Source organism: Bos taurus, chromosome 10 (genome assembly GCF_002263795.3).
Source record: "Bos taurus isolate L1 Dominette 01449 registration number 42190680 breed Hereford chromosome 10, ARS-UCD2.0, whole genome shotgun sequence".
Taxonomy (NCBI): Eukaryota; Metazoa; Chordata; class Mammalia; order Artiodactyla; family Bovidae; genus Bos; species Bos taurus.
Window position 1 is genome coordinate 61,488,818 of NC_037337.1, and position 23,165 is coordinate 61,511,982.

The following is a 23,165-nucleotide window of genomic DNA, read 5'->3' on the forward strand; positions in this document are numbered from 1 at the left end:
TAAGTATGACATTGTTTCAAAACTAGTGCTTAAAAATTTTTAAGAACCTGAACACTTTTGATTTCTCTTTAATATTTAGACTAAAACAGATACCTCAGAAAAACCAACTAATCAGATATGGCCTGACTCTTCTGACATGATTGTCAAAGATGATATACTGCAGCTTAAAAATGAAATTCAAGTTTTACAGCAACAAAATCAGGTGATTAAAAAACTTTCCTCTATTTTATGAGAAATCTCATGACCTCATTCAAAAATAGAGAGATACTATGACACAAAGGTATTAGTGGTCAAGTACATTAGCAGGTAATTAGGATTCCAGTTATTTCCTTTTACTACTGGTCATGTGGTAGTATTTTCATTGGAAGGTAGTATAATTCTAGCTTCCTGTCTGCATAATTGCACGGCTATTGGAAGTATTCTTTTCTCCTTAGGCAGCTCTTGACCAAAAAGTAAAACCTTGCTTATTTATATGGTTGGGAATATTATTGTATTCTAAGACTTGTTAGAAAGCATCAGTTAGCCAATTCTTCACTGATTGAATGCTTTTATACAAGTTTTTAACGTTTACTCCAATCAAAAAGCTACTTGATAAGCCTATACTCTTACAAGGCCTGAAGAGACTTTTATAGAGTTATGAAAATGATATTTTGTCAAATAATATTATAATGAAAGACAAAAGGCACAGAGGATATCAGAAAATTAGATTAGTCAATAAAGGTGTTTATTTCCTCTAAATACTTTATTCTTTTGTATCCAGGAACTTAAAGAAACTGAAGAAAAACTGAGAAATACAAATCAAGACTTATGCAATCAAATGAGACAAATGGTACAAGATTTTGACCGCGATAAACAAGAAGCTGTTGATAGGTGAGGTACAGACAGAGGCCTCCCTTCTCCCATCTCCTATTACACACCCTTACCTATTACATCTCCCTTATACACACCCCTCCAAAAGATTCAAGTAAAATGATGTAGGTGAACCTTCCCCATTGAGATCATAAATTGGAGAAGATGAGTCCCTGGCTTCTCAAATTAGAATTTGGAACACACTTTCCATAGAAATAATGTTATGTAGTGGGTTGAGTTCTATAGAACCATCCAAACTGTAGTTCATTGAAACAGTAGAGCTTAATGGCTTAACTATTTTTTTTAATAAGAAAGAAATTTGTGGGAGGAAATAATGTCTTCTAAATACAAAGTCATAAACTTGGAAACAGACTTTTGGAACATAACTTATGTGTGAGTTGGGTGCTTTAGTATTTGCATTTATAGATAACTTAGAATTTTTGAACCACACCCTCTGTTATTTCAATTATTTTTTTATAAACAAGTTCTAAACACAGACTGTTATACTCTGTGTGAAGGACTAGGGCATTCACACATCTAGGTTTCTAATTTTTCTCTAGAAACATTTGCAGAAAGAAAATGTTGAAGATTCTCAAAAGATCATCTATTGAAAGTTAACAATTACCACTTTTGGTTGGGGAAGACCAATCTGATCTTAATTGCGCTTTGCATTCGTAGGAAAGGAGTGGGAAGGAAGGGAGGGAAACCAGTTCATCTTGCTTTTTCTGGTAATGCTGGGCACTGCCTTAGATTCCGCTGTCTGTCATCTGTCTCTAGGTGTGAGAGGACTTATCAGCAGCACCATGAAGCCATGAAAGCCCAAATACGGGAAAGCTTGTTAGCAAAGCACGCTTTGGAGAAACAGCAACTCTTTGAGGTTTACGAGGCAACTCGCTTACAACTTAGGTGAGGATGCAAGTCTCGCTGCCCTTGAAAGTGTAGAGACAGCTTTATCTTATCACATCATTTAGAGGAAAATTGTTCGTTCTGCAGCCTTACATTTAGTTGCTGGTTTTGTATATCCAAGGTCTGACTTAGATAAGGTGAATAAGGAGATGGCGGCTGTGCAGGAATGTTACCTGGAAGTGTGCCGAGAGAAAGATAAGCTAGAAGCGACTCTCAGGAAGAGCATGGAAAAAGAGCAACAGGCACAGGAGAAGAAGGTACGGAACAAGTCCATGTTGTGCTCACTTCATTGCTCTTTGAAACCAGTACACTCATTCCCTTGTGGAACAGGGAAGACTTCTGTAGAAGGCTCTTTACGTTTGACTGATTGACACGAATTCAGCTCACAAAGTTCAGTTAACATTGAAATGATTATTAAAGCCCTGGTAGAAAATGGCAGATCCATAGGAGAAAATGATTCTTCCTTGTAGATTCCTAAGAGACCAAAGAGAGTTCTGGAAAAATAAGGGAGGTGGACTTTGAGTCACTTTGAGTCTGAAGCCCAGGGATGCTCATTTTGTGTGTGTGTTTGCTGCTTAGGTGGTTACTCCCAGCCCTGTGAGCACTGCACGAAGTATTCCCCTCAGAGACCTTTTCCTCTGACCCATTTCTCTCAGGACGTAAGCATCCATTTATTCTGGGGAAATGGGCAGGAATTTTGAACTGGGGTATTATGATACAGGAGGTGATGATGTGGGGCTGTAGAGAGGAAGGTCAGTTTAAGTGTGCCCTCTGTCCAGGGAGGTCTTGTCGTTCAGAGAAGCTGGAGGGGCTGCAGTGTCCTCTGTTCTCCTGCCTGAATCTTCCAAGTTGCCCTTGGCAAGTGTCCAGGAGTCAAATCACGTAAAAGCAGTCGCCCCTCCCGTCTTCTTCCCTGTCCTGACCTAAGCCTGATCCAGACACCCATCTGCCTCTCCCTTTCCCTTGAGACCAGGCTGCAGACCACAGTCTGAAAGCCACGTGCATCAAAATTAGCAAATATTTTTAAAGGCTTGAGAAAATGTTTTTAACAGAGATTTCTGAATAAGTTATAGTAAAGCTTGATGATTGCTACCACCAGACTTGAAAAGAATGTAAAGAGCAGGTGAGGCAGTCCAGTTCATTTAATATTTTGATTATTTTTGAACAGATTAATATGGTAGAAAAACATGCCATGTATACATACCATCTAGTGAAAAAAGAACTATGGGGAGATGTTTTAGTTTGTGCTGGTGAAATAAAAGCTAGAAAGTGTCTTAAATTACCTAGAAATTAAAGACTTAGCTCAGTAATGTTTAAAAAAATTAAAATAGGGAGAAGATCTAGTGTGATTGTTTTCTTTCTTTCTTCCTTTAAATATATAAATTGGCAAGAACATAAGAGCATTTCTCTCAAAGAGGTCTTTCTTTTCTGAAGTATATTTCCTAGTACTTTTAAAAGAATCAATTTGGCTGTAAAATTTCACCCCCCATAATCGATCAGTTGCAATTAATAGCTGGTACTAACTGGTATTTTGGCTCATGAATTCTTGTGCGCTGTGGCAAGAAGGAAAGTTAAAACTATTTGGGCCTTCCAAAAAAACCTACAAGTTACTTTTTTTCTTTAAAATTTAAACTTATAGTAAAATTGATTCTTTTTTCATTTGATGTCTGGTTTTATAGATTTTTAACCCATGTGTGGATTGAAACAGAATAGTCTCATCACCCTAAAAGACTCCTCTGCACTATCCGCTTGTAGTTATACCCATCCCTCACTTAAAGGGCCAGTGTACCTAAAAGCAGTAAAAGTTGAATTCCTTTCTTCTCTGGATATTCTTTAGTTTTTTTATTTAGATTTATATAAGTCCTTTACAAAGCCTAGTAGCCTTCATAAGCCAGTCAGAATAGAACTCCTTTACATTTATGAGACTTTAATTTTTTCGTATCCTCCAGAATTAGACAAAGATATGTATTTACACACCAGTGTACTTTCCTAGGAATTGTTTCACATTCACACAATGGGAGAATCTTACTAACTTGAGCAAGCTAGGGAACTGTTAGGGTAGTCCTTCTCCACAGAACATGAGTCATTTTCCTTGCAGTTGGTCTTCAGGTCAAGAGCTTTGCTTGGATACAAAATGTATATGACAGGCAGTGCTGTGAGTCCCCAGTTGTATTTCTCTTTTTCATATGTCATCTTTCTGAAACACTCGTTGAGTCAGGCTGCAGGTTAAGTACAAGTTCAATTCCAGCCTTTAAAGCTTCTATTAACAGATGTTAACCTGGCTTGTTCATATACACAGGGACCTTCCAACCGGGTAGTAATCAACAAAGGCTATGGTGGTTCAGACAGTAAAGAATCTGCCTGCAATGTGGCAGACCTGGGTTTGATCCCTGGGTTCAGAAGATCCCCTGGAGAAGGAAATGGCAGCTCACTCCAGTATTCTTGCCCAGAGAATTCCACAGACAGGAGGGCTACAGTTCCTGGGGTTGCAAGGAGTTGCACATGACTGAGTGACTAACACACAGATACACATGAATCTGTAGACAAGGAAAAGATGATCGATGCTGCCATGCATAATAATGCCATTCCTACACAGAAGCTAAGGCTTGCTTATACAGTTGTAATCCATGTTAAATCAGTCCTTAGTTAGATTTTTTTGACTGTCAGAGGCATGTAAAACAAGTTTCAACATTTTAAAACTATCCCAAGTATTCCTTCCCTTGAATGATAAAACTTTTAAAATTAAATATTCCCATAGTATGTTCAAATGACAGATTCCTGTGAGCAATAAATTTGCTTTTCTTCTGTAGAGTTGGAAGCAAGTTTTTCCTCACTGTGGTGGATTGCAGAAATGGCTACACTTTTTTCCTATCCCTGAATGTGGGTCTCTTTGCAGTGTGGCTTTGTAGCTGTTCTCAGTTATAGATAGTCTGTTTCTCTTCCCTTGAATCTGGCCTTGGCCAAATGACTTACTTTGGCTAATGGGATATTAGTAAAAAAATTATGTAAAAAGACATTTATAAAGCATTTATGTGTTGGTCCTTGGAAGCTTGATACTCTTATGAACCCTTTATCCAAGCACCATGTGAAGGATCTGGAATAACCTGCTCGATGATGAGACATGTGACCAAGTCACTGTGTCATCCTGGTGACATTGAAAAAACCACCAGGCATGTGAGTGTTGCCATCTTAGACCATTGTAGCCCCAGGTGTCTGCAGAGATCAGCTGAGTAGGCTCAGGCCATCACCACCACCCAGCTGATGCACAGAATCATGGGAAATAATAGACATTTGTTGTTGTCTCTGTATTGTCTGGTTTATTATGTAGTTAAGCTAATATATTCACACATATAGACACACAGAAAATTAGTAGCAATTTTCTTCTTTCTGTCAAAGGAAATGCAAATACATATAGAAACAACTCCTAAAGGAAAGGCACACACAGATAAGACAATTTGGGGACTTCTTCTACAATCAAAACAAAATAACAGTGATATATGAGTGTAGATATATAGATAACAGTCTATGATGTGACAACGGACAATTTTCCCGACCATGTGGATGAGACTGTCCTATAGTCCTAGTACAACTGCAGTCCCCATGATGGGACTGAAGAAATGAGTCCCTCAGTCCCTAGGAGGTTTTCCAAAACCATGTAACACTCAGCAAACATAGATAACATCTTCTTGGCATGTACCAGTGGTGGAAAGGACTCAGATAGCAATTAAGACAGAAATAATCAAGGTCAGCTGTGAACTCAAAAAAAATCCAGACAACCATATAGTCACGGGTCAGAAATAATGCCGAAGAGTCAGAACAAAAGATCTGTTGCCAAGTAGCACTAGGTATGTGAGGTGTACTTCCTTGGTATTGTAGTCTGTGGTCTTCAGTGTGTTTCTTCTCATAGCATCTTGGTGGGACTTCCAGAAGACCCATTTGGAAAAACTTTCAAACAAACACTCAGAGATAATTTTGATCTCTGAGTAGAATTTTATTAGAGTTTTCAGATCAATTGTGTTTCTAGAGTAGAAAATATTATAGGAATAGTTCAAATTATTAAATTTTAACTGACATTTGACAGTTCTTATTTGATAATGCTTTAGCTAGTTTTGGTAAAGTTTTGAATTTGATAATGAATAAAGTACTAAGCTGAATTTGTCGAAGTATGCGTAACTTTTAGAATAGAGCAGTAAGAGGCTTCCCTAGAGTTTCAGTGATTAAGATTCCATGCTTCCACTGTAGAGAGCACAGTTTTAATCCCTGATTTGAGGAACTAAGATCCCACATGCCTTGTGCCCTGCCCCTCCACCCCCCAAAAAGAAGAGAGCAATAACTTTGGGCTTATCTGAGAATACAGATCTTCTCAGAAATGTAAATTTTCCTGGGCTGTGATATCTCTCATGTCCCGTGATGGCTGGACTATAAACATAAATGTCAGTTTCACTTTTAAAAAAGGATATTTGGTCTTCTGGGAGTATTTATTTATTAGATGTATTTATTGTACTAGATGCCTTTTCTTTTAATGTATCCAACTGTAAATTTCTTATCCAAATATGTGAGATGTAGGCAAGTTTTTACAAGACAACTTATTCAACTGATTGAGTTAGCATATAGGAAGTTCACTTGTCTCTGTTGCTATTGTCTATTACATGCATATAACTATTATTTATAAATTTGACTTGGAGAATATTAGTGTCGTATGAGATACTTATTTGAATTTTGTTTAAAGAGACAGCTATTGGAGGAAAGAGAAGAGTATGTAAGGAAACTACAGGTGGAACTTGAAGAAAAGTACCAAGATACCCTTGTGATGGAAAAGGACAAGTGGCTGAAAGAACACGAAAGTAATATTAAACAGCAGGTTGAAAACGAGGTGATATTAGCGAAAGAACACTGGGATAAGGAACAGAAAGAGGTGTGGGTTAAAATTTCTTTCTAGTCACTATGTTTAAAAAATGTATAGTACTAACTGTTGAGAGATAGCTCTTCCTGAACTGACATTATTTTTAATAGCCAAGTACATATCCAGTATTCTTGCCTGGAGAATCCCATGAACAGAGGAGCCTGGCGGGCTGTAGTCCATGGGTCGCAAAGAGTTGGACACGAACTGAGCAACTAACACACACACACACAGACAGACATATATAATCATTCATTTTATATCTTTGAATTGAGCTATTTGCAGTTTATACCAGTTTTATTTTTTAAAACTTCCCACCCCTTAGCTCTTTAGCTTAATTCAGGAAATGTGTTTTGAGGGGTACTTTTTAATTTTTCAAATGAAACAACAATCAAATTTCAAATTTCAAATTTTCAAATTTCATATTGTGAAATGATTCTGATAACTCGAGACCAATATAATTAACAAATACTTAACATACACTGTGGATTAGAAGATAGAAGTAATCATTGGGTAGGCTTGGAAGTATAAAACTTCTATTAACCTCTGTAGCAAATGAGGTTAAGAAATGCTCATAGTTTCCAAGAAAATGAAGAACCAAATTATGATCTTAAAAACTTAGTTGGAAGTGAAATAAGTTCTCAAACTTATTTAAACTGGGTTCTTTTGTCCTTGCTCTTGCTATTAATTTGGGTTGGGGCTATCTCAAAATGGAATTGTAGACCATTGTCCTGTCTTTTGACCTTCCTACTCATCTCCCAAGCCTTCCCTCAAATTTCATCAGTCAAGTGCTGGCCCCTGAAATTCCTTCACTAGTCATTTTTTAATATAAAAATACATTCTGGAGTGTATCTAGCCATGTATCTATAAAAATACAGATGTCACAAAACAAATGTCCTATTTTTAAATTACTGCAAATTGTTTTTTAGTTGGATTTTTTTAACCAGTTATTTACTAGGTGGAGGAGTGAGACAGCTATAATGCTTTTGTGAGAATGTCAGGAAAGGATAAATCAAGTAAAGCAATACAGCCAGAAGCTGTGGTAGCCAGGGAAGTAATCTGAAAACCCTGGATACCCAGGAGGTGGGAAACAGAAAAAAGGAAAAGCAAATTTTGCTATTTCACAATTTTGCCCACTACTAATTATGTTTGGGTCCATCCTACTATACTGCTGAAAGTCATATTATTAAGACATTCTTGCAATAATGCCCTCCTCTTGAATGCACAGCTGACTCAGTGCTGCTAAGTCACTTCAGTTGTGTCCAACTCTGTGTGACCCCATAGACGGCAGCCTACCAGGCTCCCCTGTCCCTGGGATTCTCCAGGCAAGAACACTGGAGTGGGTTGCCATTTCCTTCTCCAATGCATGAAAGTGAAAAGTGAAAGTGAAGTTGCTCAGTCGTGTCGACTCTTCGCGACCCCAGGGCTACTGCAGCCTACCAGGCTCCTCTGTCCATGGGATTTTCCAGGCAAGAGTACTGGAGTGGGGTGCCATTGCCTTCTCCATGACTCTGTGCAGTTTATTATAACAAACAAGATTCTAATGTGTTCAAGTAAGTCAAACTATTTTTTAAATTGTTCAGTTTTAGGTTCATTAATTATACTTAACCCATGCCTACTTTGTGGAAACTCTGATATTGATGGAAAATCATGTATCCATAGCAGAGATTTTCTTCATTTTTTTTCCTTTTTAATCATACCATCATTGTAGTGGCAATGTGAAAGTTTCCATCTTGAGAGCAAGATTACCTGATCTTATACAACATACTTAAATCTCCCATGTGATTTGTGTCCCGTAGATAAAGTCAAAGAGTAACTTTCAGGATTTCTGTGAGGCTATGTTCTCACTGACTACATTTCGAAACCTCACGTGATTACTGCAGCAATGTCTAGATGGTTCGCAAGCCATCTGTGGATGCTTTTTTGGCTACCTATTAACTCTAGTTTTTGCTTATTTGAATATTTTTCTCTTCATGTGATTTTTCTTCTGAAAACAGATCAAACAAGAACTGATCCAACAGCTTGAAAAGGAGTGGCAGTCTAAACTGGATCAAACTGTAAAGGCAATGAAAAAGAAGACCTCAGATTGTTGCAGCCAAACGGACCAAGAAACCACCACTGATGTTATTTCCAAGAAAGAGATGGCAATCATGACAGAAGGAAAGAAGCGAAAGATCCAGCAAAATTTAGAGCAAGCGAAGGAGACAGCCATCAAGGGGGACTTGAAGAAACTTGAGTTTGAACTGGAACTCAAATATTGTGAAAATATTGCCAAACAGGTAATAGGCAGGTTTACTATAGCAAAATTATTGGAACTGCCTAATGAAACCTATAAAGTGCTGCCACTGAACTTGTTCATAAATTTATACTTCAATATTTTCTGCACCCTAGGGTAGAGTAACAATCGTATGTTCTAAAATTTTCACTATATTTCTGTCGCAAAACTGTCGACTCTCAGTTTTTCTATATATTCTTTCAGTGTACAAAATGTTTGCTCCTCTGAGGTTGGTCTAAATATTAAGATGACTGAGGTTAATGCTGATGGTTTGACATCTGAATGAAGCACAATTTACTTATGTATCTTTTGTATCTAACTGTATGGAAAGTATTTTGCTTAAGTAGTTATAAATAAGTAAGCTTAAAGTGAATAAGATATTTAACAATATTTGTATTGAGACTTGAATCTGGAAGCCTGCCCTTTAAATACAACTTTGTCTAAATCCTGTGGCCAAAAAGTGGTGTCATCACCTCCCCTTGGAAGCACTCAAAAAGGTAGCTCCTTTTTAACTGGGGCCTGTTACTTGCTTCCAAGAAAGGTCAGACAGAGAAAAGCATAGCTCTGTGTTAATGGAATAAAGCTGAGTTATTATTTTGTCAATATTATCTATTACAGTGATGCTTAAATTTTTTGTTCTCAGGATGTCTTTACAATTTTACAAACTGAAGACTTGAAACAGCTTTTCCTATCTTGGTTGTATATATTTTTTTAACTGTATTGGAAAAAAAATGTAAGAAAACTTTAAAAAATAAGAGTCCTCATGCACATTTGCCTTTGGCTGTCAGGGAAGTGACACATTATATAGTGTGTAGCCTCTGGAGAACAGTACTATATACATGTGAAAGAATGGGAGTGAAAAAGACAAAGGAGGTCCAAATATTTTGGTAATTTTGACCTCAGAAACCTGACAAGGTTTCTAGCCCTCAGAGATCCTCGGACCTTAATATAATATTATTTATTATATATTTTAAAATTTTAGATCTGTTACTTAATGTAAAGTCTTAATACCTGAAGTAAAATTAAAAAAAAAATACATACTCTGCTTTTGATAAATACTTGAAGTTCTGCCTATCTGTTAAATTGTTATACATGATTTTACAAGGGATCCTGAAAGTATGGAAGCATAGGCAAGTGTATGTAATTGTATTAAGGACATTTTCAGTCAGTTAAAAAAATAATTTTCTCAGCTGTTTAAGTTTTAAACAGAGTTAATAAAGTGTTTTATTGGCAAAGAGACATATTTAAGGGTGCTGGTTTTGTATTTATATAATTAAGATCTTGTGAAGAAAAACAAAAAGCAGGATGTTATAGAAAGGAAATGTTTGCAGTAACTTATGAAGGAATATAAATTTCTGTAGGAGTTTTATCTTTTCTGCATGTTTTTAACTCCCTAGAATTTACCTATAAATTTATTTAGCATCTTAGTGACAAATTCAGCCCCTTATATCAACTCTGCTTTTGTGTATATATATGGTCATATGTATATCTTGATATTTTGAAAAAGGCAATAGGAAAGATTATTTAATAAATGATCTGTGGTAACCTGTAATGGATTTACAACCAGATCACCCTCATAATTCAAGCCTTATATTTTTGCTTGACTTGAAGTATCCCCCTTACTTTATAGTCACACATTCATCCTTGACAGCAAGAAAAATTGCCGAGTGCAAGGCTCTAAACTGTCTTGGTGCATTTGCCTGTGTGCGCATGTTGATGCGTCAGGCACGAGGACTGAGATGGTGGTGGGTGTCCTGATCGGACAGAGGCCAACACCAAGCAAGCTTCCTGTGTTTCTTCTTTTTCACCCTGAGATGAATAAAAGTTTGTTGGAAGTGGGAATTTGTATAATTTTCTATTAATGGTGGTGGTGGTGGTTTAGTCACTAAGTTGTGTCTGACTCTTTGCAACTCTATGGACTGTAGCCCACCAGGCTTCTCTGTCCATAGCATTTCCCAAGCAAGAATACTTGACTGGGTTGCCATTTCCTCCTCAAGGGATCTTCCCTACTCAAGGATTGAACCCTGATATCCTGCATTGCAGGTGGATTCTTTTTCAGGTGGATTCTTTACTGACTGAGCCACCAGGGAAGCTCTTTCTATTAATTGTAGTGGCCATTAAACATGTATAGTTTTCTGCTTCCTGGTTTGGTACTTGCATGGGCCAGTATGGAACATTTAGAACAGAAGGATTGAATTCACTGCTGGAGATAAAGGTTGGTGGGGGGACGACTTGAAATCAGTTTACTCCAGTGCAAAACAGTGTAAAATGCACAGGAAATCATAGAGGCTTCCTGCAAATGGGATCTTTCTGAAATTGTATACCTTACTTTACCTCCCTGTCTCTTGCAATTGCTCTCCTGAAGGTAGAAACAGCTGTGCAGAATGCTCGTCATCGGTGGCTGGAAGAACTGCCAGAGCTCGCAGAGTATAAAGCACTTGTAAGAGCAGAACAGAAGAAGTGGGAGGAGCTACAAGAGCAGTCAGTGGCCAAACGGGTAAGAGCTCTCCTGGGAACAACCTTCTCGAGGACCTCATCTTGGTCCCAGGGACTCCTACCTGCTCACAGCATTGTGGAAGGATTACATGCGATAGTGCCTATTAAGCATTAGCTCAGGACCCAACTAGTGGGATCTGTTCTCATCAGTATCATGTAGTTGAGGGGAAGAGAATGTGTTTCAGAGTCAATGAAACTCTCACAATCTGGGGACCTACCCATGGAACAAAATCTTTTTCTACTTTGCCGTATTTTTAGGAGAATCAGAGAGCAGTTAGCTATATATCCTTTCACACATGTAACTGTTGTTTTATGTGCTGTGTCAGTAGTCTTATACTTTCCTTGGTAAATAATCAGCACTTCTTTCCAGAGATGTCATGTTGCTTGACTAGAAGTATCAGGTATTACAACCATTTGTATTCTCCCAACTTACTTTATTACTATAAACCAATTCTAGTCAGAATACCAATAAACTGAACTTAGTTTTGAAATTTGACACAATAATTTGAACATTTATTTGGAAAACTGAAAGGGCTAAGAAATTTAAAATATTCTGGAAAAGAAATAGTAGTCCAGCCCTAACACTTAATAGAATATATTGGAAAGCAACAATTCAGACAGTGTTGAGTCACAAAAATAGAATTCTCTTTCATTCAGTACTATACAGACTTTGAAGATAGGTCCAACCACGAATAAAAACTTAATTGTTTCAAAACATGGAATGAGGAATTATTCTATATTAAGTAGTCTTATGATAGCCAGATAGCACTTTGGAAAAATTGTTTTCCCACCCCAAACATCACAATAAACTCTAGGTTGATTCAGAAATTAAGCATTTTAAAATGAAAGTATAGGAAAATTAAAAGAAATTGAATATTTCAGATTTGCATCATAATTTGGCAGTAAAGCAACAGGCACAGTAGCAAAGACAGATAAATAGGATAAAATATGTACACCGCTTAAAACATTTTTGTTTATGTAATAAAATTAAAAGAGGGGATAATAAAAATAAGGGAAGTAAGTGAATCAAATAGAACCATTATATGTGATAAGAAAAACAATACAAATTTATGAGAAACAATCTATGGATAAGTACCCCAAATATATGGACATACAGTCTTCATGAGAAGTCAAGAAATAGCAAGCTTGAGGTGCTATTTTATGCCATATGTTTGTATCCTCTCTTAACTGTAATACGCAAAATATAATAGATTGCAGTTTCAAGCATATATTGTCACAACAATTTTGGAAAATAATGTATGTAATAGACATTGTAAATGAATCATATATTGTATTCATAGTCTTATATTCCACAAATTACTTAAGGAATAATTCAGCGTAAGTAAAAAAAAAAAAATCTGTTTCAATATTTTTCTCAAGTTATATGGTGGTACCTGGATGTTCACTATAATATTCTCTGTATTTTTTTAGTTGTTGTTCAGTTGCTAAGTTATGTCCGACTCTTTACAACCCCATGGACTGCAGCACGCCAGGCTTCCCTGTCATTCACTCTCCCAGAGCCGACTCAGACTAATGTCCATTGTGTTGATGATGCCGTCCAACCATCTCATCTTCTGTCATCCCCTTCTCCTCCTGCCATCACTCTTTCCCAGCAACAGGGTCTTTTCCAATGAGTTGCTATTTCAAAACGGAATTTAAGAGGTAGAGAGAAAGAGGAAACTCTATGATGATGTACATATGTCTCTTAGAGTTCAGAAGTTAAGGATAAGTTCCGTAAGAACACAGAGTCCTGAATGAATATATGTGAATGTAGAAATACAGAAGCAAGAGGACCGTGTGTTGCTTCTCAAACTTTGAACAGGCATGAGAATCACATGGAGGAGTTGTTAGAGCAGATTGCTGGGCTTTGCTCCTAGAGATGCTGATTTGATGGTTCTGGAATGAGTTAACATGTTGTAAATCCTTCCTCTAAGCCAATGAGGTAGGCAAGAGCCAGTTTTTCAGCACTGGCTGAAAAGTTCTTGTAAGATTAGAGGGATCCATCAAAATCTGTGGAAATTTAAAGCCAGTTTCCAGAATCCAAAAGTAGTCAAGTTGGTTCAGTGGTTCCTCAACTTTGCCGCACATTGGAAAAACTTGAGAATCTTTAAAAAATGTTGCTCCCTGGCTCCCACCCCTAGGCTTTATGTTTTAATTGGTACAGGGTGTGGCCTGGGCATCAGTCGGATTTTTAACAGCTCCTCAGGTGATTCTAATGTGCAGCAATGTCAGGAAGCACTAAATCAATTAATGCTGCCCAATTCTCCTGTAAAACTTTATATGAGAGGTTGTATAGTTTTGGGGAGGTTGGGAGAGTCACTCAATTTCCCTGGGACCTGACCCCTCCACCCTAGTTACCTGTTGATCATTTCCAGGCATTCACTGTGACATGCCCTGTTTTCCTCCTTGGGAAAGGAAATATGTTTCACATTGCTACTGAATTATTTTACTGGTGGTAAAAGAATTTTGCTATGAATTCCTTTGTAAGGCTCATCTTAGATAGTGGGTTCCTTTAGTAAACTTAAAGTATGATTCAAAATTTTTGACTTATATCCAACTATTTAGGAACACATTTTATTGAGTAAAGATATATAACGTGTCTAGGAATCTATATTGGAGAAGGAAATGGCAGCCCACTCCAGTGTTCTTGCCTGGAGAATCCCAGGGACGGGGGAGCGTGGTGGGCTGCCGTCTATGCGGTTGCACAGAGTTGGACACGACTGAAGTGACTTAGCATAGCAGGAATCTATATAGTTGAAGACATTTGCTATAATTGTGTAATAGCTGAGAATTAAGGAAGCTGACCCTCCATCTCCATAGCCACAGTGTATATATGGTATTATATGGTATTGGTTCATAGTGGTCACCACCATCTAGGCCAGACCAATTCTTCTTTTGCATTTGTATCCTTGTGGCTTCTCTGATTTAGTCCAGGGAATATTAGAAGTGAAAGGAACTTGAGGTTATCATCTAATCTGCTTGTTATAGAAGACAGTGTAAAACAGATGAAGAAATTTTCTAAGCCTGTGCAGCCAAGAGTAACAGTAAATACATAATATTTTCTGAGTCGTATTGTTTGCTATGCTCTGGACTAAGTGCTTTAAATGAATTACTTACTTTTGTCATTTAATCTTAAAAAATCTTAAATAATTTTTTGCTTATTTAAATAATTTAAATTAAATAAATAAATAAATTATCAGATGGGCATTGTAATTGTCTCCAGATTATAGATGAGGAAATTGAGGATCAAAGAAGTTGAGGAATGAAAAGTTGTTAATTTTAGCAGTTTATCTCCAGAGCCTATATTATATGAGGCTGCCTCTGTAGTCCAAGTCAGGATTTGAGCTAGAGCTCAGGATTTTTGTTCCCCTGTTAATTTTTGCTTGTGTTCTATTGATGCCTATGATCTACTCGTCCTGTTATTCTGTTACAAAGAAAAATTAGATTAATGAAAAAATGACTTTTCTGTTTGATATTTTATGAACTGATTTAAGCAGTAGAATTGCATTAAAATACATTATGTTTGCCAGCAAGTTATTGTTCAGGTAAGTGTTACATTCTTAAAAATAGTAAGATTTCCTTATGAGGCTGCTTTTTGCTTTACATAAAAGATGATTTATTTTTGGGCGGCTTAGATTTGAGATAGCATCTGTATTAAAATACAATTTTTTTTTCTAAAATTAGTTTCAGATAATTATGTAATTGTATATTTTTTGGTCACTTTAAATTTCTAGTTATCCATATAGAAATGGATGTTTTATTTTTTAATTTTAATTTTAAAATTTTATTTTTGTCTTAAGTAAGACAAAAATATTAGATGATTTAAAATGAGGGCAAAGATCCTCACATTGAGTGTAATTATATTTTAGGACCAGCTAATGTCTTATCTCGGAGAAGGCAATGGGACCCCACTCCAGTACTCTTGCCCGGAAAATCCCGTGGACGGAGGAGCCTGGTGGGCTGCAGTCCATGGGGTTGCTAGGAGTCGGACATGACTGAGCGATTTCACTTTCACTTTTCACTTTCATGCATTGGAGAAGGAAATGGCAACGCACTCCAGTGTTCTTGCCTGGAGAATCCCAGGGACGGCGGAGCCTGGTGGGCTGCCATCTATGGGGTTGCACAGAGTCGGACACAAATGAAGTGGCTTAGCAGCAATATCTTATCTAAATTTACTTTTTCTCTTTAATTTTGATTTTAAATCTCTTGTTTGACAAGTTCAAAGATTAAACCAAACAGTAACTTTAATTTTTTTTATTGATGAAAAGAATCATAAAAATTTTCATTATATATTGTTTTACCCTTTAGATATTGTTTGCTGTTTCTGAAGCTAAAGAGAAATGGAAAAGCGAGGTTGCAAATATGAAGAAAAATGTCACACCTGGAAAGGAAATGGAAGAGAAGATTCATTCTCTGCAGAGAGAGCTTGAGTTAAAGAATGAGGAACTCCCCGTGGTTGTCAGGGCTGAGCTGGCAAAGGCCCGGAGTGAATGGAACAAAGAAAAGCAAGAAGAAATCCACAGAATTCAAGAACAAAATGAGCAAGATTACCGGCATTTTTTAGATGACCATCGAAATAAAATTAATGAAGTGCTTGCTGCAGCTAAGGAAGATTTTATGAAGCAAAAGACTGAACTACTTCTTCAGAAGGAGACAGAATTACAGACGTGTCTAGACCAGAGCCGCAAAGAATGGACTATGCAGGAAGCCAGGCGGATCCAACTGGAAATCCATCATCATGAGGAAGACATCCTAACTGTCTTGGAGTTTCTCTTAAAGGACACACTGAAGGAGCAAGCCAGTGGTTCAGAGAGTAAGCCTCTTTTGGAACTCTTGTCGACTTGTTCTTCGAAATGGATGTCTGTGCAATATTTTGAAAAACTAAAGGCCTGCATACAGAAAACATTTCAAGATATACTCTCCTTACTTATAGAAACTGTCGACTCAGACTGGGGGAAGGTATGTTCCTGATAAGTGAAAAGAGCTATGATACAACGTCATGTATGATTATTGAAGTTGCATTTGGTATTTCTTCCTTTCCTCATTCTCCAGTTTAATAGATGTGAGACTTGTGTTTTTACTTGTGGTTTAAAAAATCTCTAGCAAATTCAAAGGATTGCAATATTTTTTTTTTGCCCCCAAAACTTTGCTCCTTCATAGTGCCACAAATATGAGCAGAGCTTTTATTTTCTAGATATCTTTTTTTCCTAACAAAACAAAACAAAACCCATGCTGTTCTTTGTAAGGACCTCAGATTTCAGAAATAGAATAACTGTCATTCCTAGTTTTGGGAGGCATGACAACTTTAAGAAACATGCATCGTATTAAACTAGAACCTCTAAGGAGTTTGAAAGCCTATTGCTTACCCTTGAATTTATATCTCGTGCAGGCAAAAAAACACTGAGTCCAAAGAATATTGTTATAGAAATAAACAAGTAGAGGTACGGTTTAATCACACAAAACTCTGAGGCAGAGTTTTGTTGGTCTACTTTGTATGTGCATGTAGAATGGATTAGTTGTATTCTTTTCATTGTATAAGTATTCTCTGACACCAGCTTTTAGTTTGTGTGGAAGATCTGATAAAACCAAAGTCTTGCTGCCTTATCAATAAAGACATTAGATATACATGAAAATTCCAGAATGGTATTCTAGCCATTGTGAGCAGCCAATGTTAACATTTGTATTTGAGGTAGAAAAAAATGCCAATATTGTAAGTTTTGTCTGATTGAAAAGTTGAAACACGAGTTAAAATTCATTAAAATATTGTGATTAAAGATTTTCAAGGCCAGGATTGAGTGTTTGGTATTAATACCTACTGAAAAGAATTACAGGCTACAGAAAAGAAAATCTGAGTTCCAATCCCATACTTAGTGATATCTAGTTTATTACCTTGGGTAGTCATTAAATTATAGTTGCTCATCTGAAAAATAAAATACAAATCCCTGGTCTAATTCCTTGGATTTTGGTAGGATACAAATGACACAGCTTGGTCTTTCTGCATCTTGCATTTGAAACAATGCAGAATTGTAGATCCAAAGGAACCTGAAAGGTCAGTCTACCCCATCCCAATTCAACCCAGTTGATATTTTTATTCTTGATTTCACAAAGATGTTACTGCCTAATAGTTACTTTTAGTGTAAAATTCACTGGGCAAGACAAATTCCCTTGAATACTACTTAAAATACTTTATTGAGAATTTTTGGATAAAGTATATAATTAAGAAAAATTATTTATGGCAACTTAAAGGGTAAGAAGTGATGGGAAAATCATGTTACATGCTTTCAAGTTTGCTTTCCTGAAGCAAACTTTTGTCTACTGTAAAAGTCAAGAAACTCACAACACCATTCTTCTAATGTTAACATATAATCAAACCTGGGGTCTTTTTATAGGGCTTATAGTTGTGCAGGCTTCCCAGTTGGCACAGCAGTAAAGAATCTGCCTGCCAATGCAGAAGACACAAGAGATATGGGTTTGATCCCTGGATCAGGACGATCCCTTGGAGAAGGAAATGACAACCCACTCCAGTATTTTTGCCTGGAAAATTCCATGGACAGAGGAGTCTGGTGTGCGACACAGTCCATGGGGTCACAAAGAGTCAGACATGACTGAGTGACTGAGCACACATAGTTATGCGAGCAGGATAAGATCCTCTGTATGACTTTATGTGTCTTACACATATATGGAGACAAATTCACAGAATTTGGCTCAGAACTTAGACTTCTGCAGCTTATGTTGAGTGGGATCAGATTCCGTTCTTGGGAAAAGGGTGACTCTGAAATGTCTTATTTGGCATTTGTTACAGAAATTTGTCACAGAAGAGTAGTACTCAGCCTTCTGCTGTCTTAGAGTTAACTCTGCTCAGGACCTTGAGATAAAGCAATGATTAAAAAGCAGTGATTATAAATTTGCAATATAAGTGCCGTAAATGTGAAGAACTATGATTTATAATTAATTAAATTTGTGGTTTTTGAACTTCTCATGAAACTTAAGACTGGAAAAAAGTGATCAGTATATATAAAACAAGTCCTCATTAAAATTACTTAAATGTCAAGATTTAATTAAAAAAATTTTTTTTTCAGCTTTATTGAACTAGAATTGACAAATAAAATTGTAAGATGTTTAAGGTATATATCATGGTGATTTACTATACATATACGTCGTGAAAAGATCTTCCCAGGTAGCACACTGGTAAAGCATCTGCCTACCAATGTAAGAGATGCAAGAGATTTGGGTTCGATCCCTGGGTGGATTCCACCATTTAGTTAATTAACACATCCATCACCTCACCTATTTACTGTACTTTTTTGTTGGTGAGAACAATTAAGTTTAGATTATCAAGATTTTAAATGGTGAGGTTGTAATGAATTAAAAATACAGTTTCCAATAAAATGAATGCCTTATCAAACGTTATTTATATTTATATACTAAGTATATTAATATAGCAGTTCATAATGACTAAAAGAAAAGAGAAATAGCAATTGGAACACTATTTTTAAACAAATTTAAGGATGTATGGTCTTACCACCAATGTCAAGTTAAAACTAAGACAAAAAGATTGCTCCTTTTTTTGCCATCTTGGCTTTTCTCCGGTTCTGAGCAGAAATTGGAAACATTAGCTGCCTTTGGGATCATTTTTTATTACTCCTTTGGCCTCAACCTTATACAGTGTCTTGATTGCCTGGAGTTTGCAGTCTTTGTACCTATTGACCTCTGCTTCTGTTGGGCTGCATGGGTAGCTTTCCTGACAGTGATTCAAAATCAAGGCTTCCAGAATAAAGCATATATAAAGTATTGTAAGTAATTAAACAAGACAGCTTTCTCAAGATCATCTGGTCTGTTTGGTATTCACTAGTTGTCCAAAATCGGAAAATATGTTGCCTTAAAAAAATGTCCCACCATTAATGAGTTAGTAGCTGTGTTGCCAGAACAGAGACTAGAATACAGAAATGTTCAATAAATACTAGTGAGGAAATGGTCTTGTACAAGATTTTCACTTAGGTGAGCCTCAGTTTCTCTCCTTAACATTAGAATTGAACTGTCTTTCCTTGTCAACAAATGACAACATAAAGTACTTAGATACATAGCATACTATGTAAGTTTCAAAAATTTTTATTGTTACTTTCAATTCATGGAAGGCATAAGCTTAGTATTATAAATTTCTAATGAATTTGCTCCCTGTTGCAGTGAAAATGTTTTAGATTTTCAAGAACAATTCTGATTGCTCATGTCAGTCCTATGGGTTGATCACGTTAACTGTTAAAATATCTTAAAATGCAAACAATATCTCCATCTGTCCCATAGCTAGTCTACTAGTCCTCTGTTGGATAACGGTCTGATTTGGAACGTACAATCACAGGAATCTAGCTGATGGTGATGATAGTATTCACGTAAAACCTTAAGAAAAATGTTGATAGTTTAGGCCAGATTTTTTTAAGGCTGTGTTTTCTTTTTATATTTTTAATATTAGCATTTTAATAGGCATTAACTATGAAGATAATCTGTTTCAGAGAAATATGACCAAGATCTCTAAGGATCCTGCCACGGGCAGAGGAGACCCTGGAGTCCAGGCGATGCTTCCTGCGCCTACGTCTGGACACCATGCTCTGCCTTTGGCGGCCGTACAAGAAGCAGAAGCTGGTAATGGGATTCTGTTCCTACTCATCTTTGCAATATCCATAATTCCAGTTCCTGGGGGTTGCTTTGAGGATGAAAGGAAATCAAAGATGTGTACAGTTTTCATGAGTGAACAAATGGGTGATATGACTGCTACTTTATATGTATCCTCTCCCTAGGTTCGTTTTATATTAGAAGACAGGGTTGCTGTAGGCCCTCAAATTTCTTCTCTTTTCATGGTCTTCCCTCCATTCTTGAGTGACTCGTATTATAAAGGTAATAATGAAAATTTTAGTAGAGCGGTCATGTTTTCATTCCCTGGCTTTGTTGAGAAATCAGAGGCTACACCTAAGAGAATTACATAAGAGAATTGCCAAATCACTGAGACTTTTCTATTCAGGTTACTGAAGCTTATTTTAGCTATGTTTAATAGAAATCTTTCTAAAGTGTATTAAATGTTTTCTGATGTATTGGGGGTTTTCTTCAGGTGTAGGCAGTGTTTTATCTCTTCCCCTCTACCACCTGGCACATAGTGAATGGCACATAGTTTGTGTTCCTTGAATATCTGATGAATTAATAATTTATCTTAGTGACTTAGAGTTGTTAGTTTGAAAAGAATTGCACTGTGCTGCAGCCCCTTGAGTTATTCAGAGCTCACTGGGGAATCTGGGCATATACTGTCCATTTACTGGGATTTTGAACTAGGAACTGCTGTACTCCTTGTAAGTTCCAGTCCTCGTAGGACATCCACCCTTTGTAGCCTGCTCCCTCCCTCCACCTACAAACTATACATACTTTTTCTGTTTCTTGTCTGCTGTCCCCATTGTAACCTGGAAAAGAACTAAGGCTTGCCAGAGGAAATCATGTACAAAGTGAATAACCTTAGTTTCCACACTCTCAAATTCAGTAGGTATATTACCAGAGTCCTAGAGAACATCTGCTTTTTCTAAGACATCAGCTGACTGCTATTTCTCTCATCGTCTGACCAGAGACCCTCTTCCCTTACCTCTAGGTTTTAGATGGTTGCAAATGTCTTTTTGCCAATTAAGAAAATACTAATTCAACAATTAGGGTAATACTATTCTAATTTGTATTTTGTTTCCTACTTTTCAATGTCATTTTATATCTGTTGTTATATTTAGAATAACTTGAAAGTTACTTCCTAATTTGTGAAATGCATAGAAATGAGTTTTAGATATCGTTTGGCTTTGGGAGATCCAGTCAATATGAAAGAAATCAGTTTTGACTTAGGACAAATCAGACTATAGAAGGATTTACATTCTTTCTTTAATCTTTTTTTTCCCTAAAAACAAACACATTAACATCAGAAAGGGTTGAATAATCCAAAACATTTACTATGTGACCAAGCCCGTCACCAGAGAGTACCGCTGTTAGTAGTGTGATTATATTCTCTTAATATTTTATCATTTTTAAAACTAATTTAAATATTAATTATGAAATAATTGATACATGCAAAAAATATGTGTAATGCACATGTAAGTTATCAACCCAACAAACAGGAACCCACTATTTGACTTAGGAGGTAGAACATCACCAGTACTGTTGAAGATGCCTGTGTTTCATCATCATTCCATCCCTGTAACTTCCCCACCAACTGAGGTAATAAATATGCTGACGTTAAAAAAAAAAAAATTTCCTTGCTTTTCTTTATGTTTTGACCAAATACAGGTATCCTCAAAAAGCTATTGCTTTGTCTTTTAACATTATAAAAATAGTTTAATACTTGTTTTAGTCTTTGTAACTTGTTTTTTTCCCACTTAATATTGAGCTTCTAAAATTTGTCTTTGTTAATGTATATGGCTCTGGTTCATTCATTTTCATTGTTGTATAGTCTTCTGTTGTATGAATATAGTATAATTTATCTATTCTCTTGTCGATGGGCATTTGGCCTGGTTTCCAGTTTTACAAAACAGTACCTTCAGTGAAGTGTGTAAGTGCCATGTATGGTGATGTTTCATTAATTCATTGATGTTTGTAAACATAAATGATACCATTTGAAAGAAACTGAAAAGTAAGAAGAGAGCTAAGAATAATTTTGCTAGACCAGTGTTTTTACATCAACATTTTAGATACTGGCCTCTGAGCCTGTGCCAGTTTGTATTCCTACTTCATTATATCAGTTATATTAATAGTAACAATCTGTATCATGTTTGTATATTACTTAAATTTTATAAACTTTATATGTTACTAGTAGCCATAGCTATTCCTTATTGTATACTTGCTCTATGCCAGGTTCTGTGCCAGACAATATTTGTACGTTTATACCTCCTGACAGTTTTATATCTTTTTTTTTTTTAATTTGGAGATAATGTCAAATCTTACAGAAAAGTTGCAAAAATAAAAATAGTTGCAAAGATCACTCGTATACCCTTAACATAGATACACTTAGTGATAACATATTACCCCATTTGTCTTCCTCCGTGTGTACATGTCTGTGAACATTTCATTTCTTTCTGAACCATTTGAGGATAGGTCATATACATTATAGGGCTTCCCTGGTGGCTCAGATGGTAAAGCATCTGCCTACAATGCGGGAGACCCAGGTTCAATCCCTGGGTTGGGAAGATCTCCTAGAGAAGGAAATGGCAACCCACTCCAGTATTCTTGCCTGGAAAATCCCATGGATGGAGGAGCCTGTTAGGCTACAGTCCATGGGTTGCAAAAAGTCGGACACAACTGAGCGACTTCACTTTCACTTTCACTATATACTTTATGCCCTTTTACCCCCAAATACTTCAGTGTGTATTTTCCCAAAAATAGGGATTTTTCTTACATACTTCAGTATAGTAAATTTAACATTAGATGAAAATATGTGTTACATAGTTTTATCAATCTGCTCTTTGTATTCTAATTTTGTCAATTGATCTAACAAAGTCTTTATAGCATTTTTTCCCCTTACGGTACTGCAGTCCGTCCGGGGTCACGTATTATATTTAGATGTCACGTCTCATTAATCTCTCTTAATCTAGGGTATTTCTATGGCCTCTCTTTGCCTTTTATGACATTGATATTTTTGAGAGCTATATTCTTCAGTCTCCCCAAAACCTGTCAACCCCTGGCTTTTAATAGAACTTTCCTCATTTTGAGTTTGTCTGGTGTTCATGA

General features: G+C 36.5%; 1 protein-coding gene and 1 non-coding gene across 2 annotated transcripts in view; both read left to right on the plus strand.

The window, feature by feature from the left end:
- CEP152 (centrosomal protein 152) overlaps positions 1 to 23,165 on the plus strand; it is a 102,591-nt gene that overhangs the window by 61,519 nt on the left and 17,907 nt on the right. The window contains exons 15-22 of the mRNA XM_024998058.2: positions 80 to 202; positions 761 to 870; positions 1,627 to 1,755; positions 1,877 to 2,012; positions 8,653 to 8,934; positions 11,296 to 11,427; positions 15,735 to 16,385; positions 19,934 to 20,063. Coding sequence (XP_024853826.1) covers positions 80 to 202; positions 761 to 870; positions 1,627 to 1,755; positions 1,877 to 2,012; positions 8,653 to 8,934; positions 11,296 to 11,427; positions 15,735 to 16,385; positions 19,934 to 20,063 — 1,693 coding nt within the window. The remainder of the gene's footprint in view (positions 1 to 79; positions 203 to 760; positions 871 to 1,626; positions 1,756 to 1,876; positions 2,013 to 8,652; positions 8,935 to 11,295; positions 11,428 to 15,734; positions 16,386 to 19,933; positions 20,064 to 23,165) is intronic.
- TRNAC-ACA (transfer RNA cysteine (anticodon ACA)) lies at positions 22,553 to 22,624 on the plus strand. Its single transcript has one exon. It is a non-coding gene; the product is annotated as a tRNA-Cys (tRNA).